Source organism: Eucalyptus grandis, chromosome 9 (genome assembly GCF_016545825.1).
Source record: "Eucalyptus grandis isolate ANBG69807.140 chromosome 9, ASM1654582v1, whole genome shotgun sequence".
NCBI classification, from domain to species: domain Eukaryota; kingdom Viridiplantae; phylum Streptophyta; class Magnoliopsida; order Myrtales; family Myrtaceae; genus Eucalyptus; species Eucalyptus grandis.
Genome location: NC_052620.1, coordinates 2,855,514 through 2,862,604, shown reverse-complemented (window position 1 = coordinate 2,862,604; position 7,091 = coordinate 2,855,514). Strand labels below are relative to the sequence as shown.

The 7,091-nt window shown below is 40.1% G+C and overlaps 1 protein-coding gene across 1 annotated transcript; it reads left to right on the top strand.

The window, feature by feature from the left end:
• The first annotated feature begins 699 nt into the window (after positions 1–699).
• On the top strand, positions 700–5,421 carry LOC104418081 (farnesylcysteine lyase-like). The gene is made up of 5 exons (XM_010029304.3): positions 700–1,580; positions 1,757–1,930; positions 3,872–4,231; positions 4,364–4,539; positions 4,996–5,421. The coding sequence occupies exons 1-5, from the start codon at positions 1,053–1,055 to the stop codon at positions 5,261–5,263; spliced, it is 1,506 nt and encodes a 501-aa protein (XP_010027606.2). The 5' UTR covers positions 700–1,052; the 3' UTR covers positions 5,264–5,421.
• Positions 5,422–7,091: the final 1,670 nt, after the last annotated feature.

The window sequence follows — 7,091 nt, the reverse complement described above, 5'->3', positions numbered from 1 at the left end:
GCCAACAACATATTGTCCTTGGTCTCTCCTAATTGGTTATTGAAATCTTAGGTATTCTACGATCTTAGCGATTCGATCCTCATTCAACATCAACAATAGTTTGCTGCCATTAGTTGTCTGAGTTTTCAACAATCATTTGTAATGACTTTTGATCAATCCTTTAATTGAGTTGTTTTAATGCTACAATATCCCAAAAAGTATAACTCATGAGTGATATTGTCTTTAATCTTAGTATCATGAATAATCTCAAGTTAGTACAATGTGATAAATTTATCCCAAATTAATTTTCGATCACTAAAAACTTAAATTGGTATAATCATAACAATTTATTTTAACCTAATTTTTTATCATAAAAAATCTTAAATTTGTATATATATATGACAAATTTATCATTTATTTGTACACATATGACAAATATATAATAAAATCTCAAATTGATATACTCATCAACCGTTATATATTTATCATTTAACTCAGTAATTTGACGGTAAAATTGAAAATTAACAGAAATTAAATTTATCATTGATAATACTAAGTTAGAATTAACTCGATGTAAATTTATCATAATCGTACTGGCTTAAATTTTTTTCGTGATACTAACTCTAATCTTTACGGTAGGGTAAGACTATTTTTATTTCACTTCAACGAGACGCTCATCCATCCTTGATTTCGGGAACGATCCAAACGCGAAAGGAAATGCATGAGCGATGACTTCATCATTTTATCTTCTTCTATTTCTGAGGAGATCGCAGCCTGTAAAGAAGAGCCAGGCGATGGCGTCAATCGGGTATTCGGAGTAGACTTTCTTGGACCAATGCCATTCGGCAACCTGTGAAAACCTCGGCGGAAGCCATGGCGTCAGTGGGTTTTCGGAGCAGACTTTCTTCGACCCGCCATGCCATCTGGACCCCTCAGTAACCCATGAACCTCTCCTCCTTCGTGGGCCTCGTTCATCACCCCGGAAACTGCGAATTCTTCTTCCCAAGAATCTTGAAAACGAAGAAGAAGAGTAGAGAACGAGAGAAGTGAAGGAATCTTGACAAGCAGCAAAGATGGTCGCCCGCATCGCCACTCTCTTCGTCCTACTCTTTTGGCTACCCATCATCACGACGTCGTCGTCGTCGGCGGCGGGGTCGTCCCTGTCGGTCTGCATCGTGGGGAGCGGAATCGGCGGCTCCTCGGTGGCCCACTTCCTCCGGGAGTACGCCTCCCCGTCCGCCTCCATCTCCATCCGCGTCTTCGAGCGGCACGGCGTCGTCGGGGGCCGCATGGCGAGGGTCAACGTCGGCGGCGACAGCTTCGAGGCTGGCGGGTCGATTCTCCACCCCAAGAACTACTACGCCCTGAATTACACCCGATTGATCGGCTTGAAGATCAGGTGGCCGAATGCCTCGTCGGCTAGCGACGGCCGCGACGATGATGGCGATTTCGGGATTTGGGATGGGAAGGGCTTCGTCTTCAAGACGTGGAGGGTCAGCACCAAGCTCCCGTTCGTTGACAAGATCGTGTCGTTCGCCAACACGGCGCTCTTGTTCTGGCGTTATGGGTTTTCTCTCATTCGCATGGACAACCTCGTTCAGGTCTCTCTCTTTATCAATCGATTTTGTCTATCCATTCTGAACAGAGGGTTTCAATGGAGCAGTGGAGTGAAATTGAATGATGGGTTGATTTTGCTTGAGTCTCTGATCTAGTCAATTTGCAAAATGATGTTGTTTTTTTTTTGACACATGACAATAGCTACATCTCCATGTTGCAGAGGACTGTGAATAACTTCTTGAAGTACTATGAAAGCACTGAATCGAGACCCGTTTTTGAGACAGTGGACGAGATGCTCAAATGGGCAGGGCTCTACAATCTCACCGAACATACTTTAGAGGAGGAGTTAATCAGTACTGGGTTGTCTCCCTTGCTGATAAGGGAACTCGTCACAGTAAGAATTCTGATAAATTTCACGATTGAATACTTTCCCCTCTATAGTATGGATCTGCTTGAAACGTGGCTGGCAACTTACTTCAAATTTTGTTTATCCTATGGATGCCTTTACCTGAATGCAATGCAAGTTCTGATGACCTGCTGAACATTAATGGTGTAATGGTGGTAATTTCATATATCTATTCACTGAACCAATATGCTGTATGGAGATGCTGCGAATCTTCTCTACTCAGAAGAGAACAAAAAAGGATCGAATAACCTACAACCAAAAGTATGTGCTTGTTCATGTAGATAGAGAACAAATGTTGGTGTGGTGGCTGCCTCATGGAAGGCCAGGCCATTAGTGGCCGAATAATAATTTTTCTAGATTTGTGTGCTTGTTGTCAGACTACCCACCTGTATTATTAGATCTTTACTTATCAAAAGGAAAAGGTTGGCCTAATTTGCAGTAGCAAAAATGCACAGAAGGAAGCCATGAATGTGAATAATAACCTGTGGTATTTCAAACATTTAATGGAAGGCATGGAGATTTACTGGTAGACAATGAAAAAAGTTGGAGAGAGCTCCCAGTCTTCTCTTTGTTTTTTCCTCTCCTTCTGGATGGCTATCTGGCCCAGGGAGGGTGGGGGAAGTTGGGGGTGGTTTTTGGATGTGTTAAGAGACATTTTATATCGTTATCATCCTTGCTCTTGGAGATACTCCTTGGTTTCTGGCTTGAAGAAAGTCCAGCCGCCAACTGTGTGTAGCAAAGGAATTCTGAAGTGACTGCAGCATGAGTCTGTACTGATAACTTCGGTAACAGGTGCATCTGGGATTGAGGTAGCGTGAATTAAAATAAGAGTCTTTCAAGGATAGAGCATAAATTATTCTACTTCTTGTCCAGGAGGTTCTGACTGCTAGGTAGACTGACTTTGATTATAGTAACGTGATGAAATGAGATTCAATGTGGCTCTCTACTTGATGCAGCTTTACTTTAGCAGTGGTCAGTTAGATGCATGCTTTGGAGCAAACCCTGCAGGTCTAGGTAAATGGATATGTAGGCACAATTCTTTTGATGCTAATTTATCTTATGAGCACCGGATGTTCCAGACAAATGCCCTGTTTGAACAGCTAATAGATGGATGCTTGTAGCATTTATCAGTCTGTTCACCTTTTTATGCGCATACTAGAGTATATTAAACTCTCCAGCCCTGGCCTTGTGCCTATGATGGTTTTGACTTTGAATTTATTTTCAATTGTCGCGTTTCAACTTTCAAGTGTAAAAGGAAAATGGTTTCCTGCATTGCCTGGGCATATTGTATTTTGTGGAGTTTGATATTTCCATCTCTTAATGTTCATGAATATAGCCTTTCTGTTAATTATGTATGAAACTTGACATAAGTTTTCTCATTGGTGGAAGAATATGTTTCTGTTTCTATTAGTTGGGTTTCAAAGCTATGAAGAAATTGGCAGGTTTTTAATAGCAGCATTGCTAATGGCCCTTCCTTCTCTTGCTATAATCTTGATCAATTGCCAAGATGACAATGCTATTGCGGCATATGACAGTCTTTGATCAATCAGAAAATTTGAACCAGAGGTGGGTCAGTTGAACTAGAAAAGAGAGAAAAATGTAAAAATTTCAGATTAGCATAGCCAACGGTACTTTGCTAAAAGATCTTACATGATATGTTCAGGCTTGGAGTGGATGTATTTGCTGGATGCTTCAATTTTTTTCATAGTAATTACATGCTGTAGAAGTAGAACGTGTTGATCTTATAGATGAAATGAACTCAGGGAGGACATGGATATATAATTTTGGGTTAACTCTTCATGAAGTAAAGAACTTCTGTACGATTAAAACTTGACGTGTCAAACCTAGTATCCTAGTGGACCTTCTTTTTTGTTCTTCATAATTTCTTATTATTTGTATTTTTAACCATCTATCATGTTTATGCTGTAGGTCATCACAAGGATTAATTACGGTCAGAGTGTAAGCATCAGCGGACTTGCTGGGGCTGTTTCCTTGGCAGGATCAGGGGGTGGCTTGTGGTCCGTCCATGGAGGAAACTGGCAGATGGCTGCTGGTTTACTCAATCATTCAAATGTCGATCTGCACCTTCATGAGAAGATACAGTCTATTTCTAATCTTGGAAACTATTATGAGCTCAACTCCTCCAAAGGTAACAGTTATAAGTGCGAGGTTGCAGTTGTCGCCACACCTTTGGATGAGGTGGACATACGCTTTGACCCTCCCATTTCGATTCCTCCAAGGAAGCTGCAGCATACGCATGCAACTTTCGTGAGGGGTCTTTTAAATCCTGTGAGTATTTTTCTTGTTACCGTCTCAATCTTCTACTTATATCCTTTTTTTTTCTTGTCTCCTTTTAGTTATTTATCATGTTTTGTCTTTCCTTTTTGTGTGTTTTAAATGGGAATGCCATGTGTGCAAAAGGCATACTTTGGGCTCGGCTCTGTGGAAGAAATTCCAGACCTGGTTGGTACAATCGAGGATCCTGGCCTTCCATTCTCAAGCATTTCAGTTCTCAAGCGCCACAATGAAAAGGAAGTGACTTACAAGGTCTTCTCCCGTGTAGCCATGGAAGACACATTGCTGGATCAGATATTCAGGTGACATACTTTAGTTCTTTGCCCTAATTATTATATGTTATTTGGTGGTCTAGCTAGATATATTCCTTGTCCCACTTAGTGGATGCGTTTGCTCTGTTTGTTGAGAGAGAGTCAGATCTATCATCTATGCAAAGACCCTTTAATAGGCTATAAATTCTCGGTGTTGTTTCCATTGATGATCTCATGTTAAAAGGCCACAAGTATCCTCACAGCTACAAGAACCTCCTGTTCATTTCTCAGATGGAGTTGCAATTTGGCCCTTTAGTCAGAAATGACTTATTGAAAGTCCTGGGAAGTGTTTGAAGAGTGTTGATGCACTGCCTTGTTTTGGAAGTAGTACACTGTCGTGCAAGACTACACAGTAGATAAGTGATAAACAAAACATAGAATCATTATGGACTCAATGACGAAGTAGACTGGTGGGCAAATGCTGACTGTCGATATTGCTGTTTGCAGTGTCCGGAAGGAGACAATCCGCATCGACTGGGGCGCTTACCCCCATTACGAGGCTCCTGAAGTTTTTGCACCATTCATTTTGGATGGGCAGCATCTGTACTACGTCAATGCCTTTGAGAACGCTGCGAGCACGATGGAGACGAGTGCGGTTGCAGCTGAGAACGTCGCACGCCTGATCCTGTCAAGACATTTCGGCCACGTACCCTTGAAGCTTTCGGGCTCAGAGAGCTCTGCGGTCGATGAGGGGGGTTTGCATTTGGATCTTTGATGAGGGGTCACATACACTTTGATGATTTGTGTAAATTCTGCATGATGTGAAATGTGAAATGTGAAATGTGATGGATAGCTTGGAAATATGGTTTTCATTTTACGAGACACCTTCAAAAAATGTTTAACGGATAATATGATTTCGTAATTCGATAAGAAGCTTCTAAGTTTGCTCTGATATGTGCCCAATTTTGCCGGACGGAATCGTAGTCTCGCACAACATTTTCTGATAGCTCGAAACCGGTCGTGCTATCTACTGAAACGGCAATATATGGAAGCGGCAAATCTCCCTTCTGCTGGCTCATATCGGGGTCTCGATCGATGCGAATTCTTAGACAGCCGTCCTCTTTCATTGCAGCCATCTGCAAGTTAGTGTGGCCGTTGTCAAGGTATGATCACCATTGTCAACTAATGTCCAATAGCATGAATCACTCCTGCCTATAAAAAAAGAAAAGAAACTCCATTGAAGTTAGAAATACTATCATAGTGAGCAAGGGATGATTGGTTCCATCTTGAAACCAAACCCCAGAATTTAAATTTATCTCGAAACCAACTCAAATCTCAGTCATATTCCCAAAGGTAATACCATTGGGGGTGTTGATGATTCGATTTGCTGTGCATTAGTTTTGAACCAAATTGCAACCCAAACAAAAAATCCGGGTCAGTTTGGTTTGGTTTTTCAGTTTTTTTTTTGGCCTTACTCAAACTCACTCCACCAAAAAGAGTTACAAGAGTCGCATAACCAGACCAATTGGTGGATATTTTTATTTCGGTTTGGTTTAATTTAGTTAATCAAAGGGAAAAAAATCGGGTATTTTTTAAGTGTTCAAATTGAAATTCGGATCAAATTGAAAATGTAGGAAATTTTCATTTGGTTCGATTTTTAATTTGATTTTTCACATCTCTAGTCCCCAACTCCAAAGCCCAAGTCTTTCACCCAAAAAAAAAAAACTCCAAAGCCCAAGTCCATATTCCGCACTAAGCCCAGCTGCTGAAATATAATCCGCCATAAAGCTGTCAAATCAGGCGAAGCCCAAAATTTGGTAAACATCATAGAAGCGTTTATAACATTTTTAAAAAGGGCCAATCTCAAATACATACTCTCTTGCTAAATGCACCTAACATCTATACTTTCAATTCATTAATCTGTCATTATACAGTACGGCCACAATACTACAAAGGGTCCTCCAATATCATGGGGAAAAAAAATAGAAAGCATGCCCACACTTAAAAAGGCTTTATTTCGAATATCTTTCATGTTAATTTGTCCCCTCAAAAATTTATTTGCCTCAATTTTTCATCAAGCGAGGGTTTATAAAAAAAGAAATAGAGGAAAAAAAAATCCAAGATACCCTTTGTACTATTCAAGATCCTTCCAAATGCATATTGGAAAGTTTTTTTTTCTTGTGGTTTCAATTTGTCATGTAAACTAGTATCAAGGGATGTGAAAATAATTGATCTTCTCAATCGATAACAATTGGAATTGGAATTGGAACTAGAAATGGACTCAAGTCGCTTTAAGTGAATCCAAACTAATGACAACTTATCTTTGATTTTTCTTAGTTGATTCTCAAACCTCTTTAGTATTTTGTGATTGCAGCTAATCAATCCTTGTTCGATGTTGTTCATGACAATTCATTGTCTATCAATAACACTGAAGAGATCATCTTGTGTGCTAGGTTTGAAATTGGCTAATATATGAGATAATGAAGACACGTGTCAACTTATGAATAATTATAATAGAACCGACATGGTCCTTTTAGGGTGCTCAATATTTTCTCATCACTTTATATAAGTGATACGCTTTTGGAGACACAATTCAAAGGATC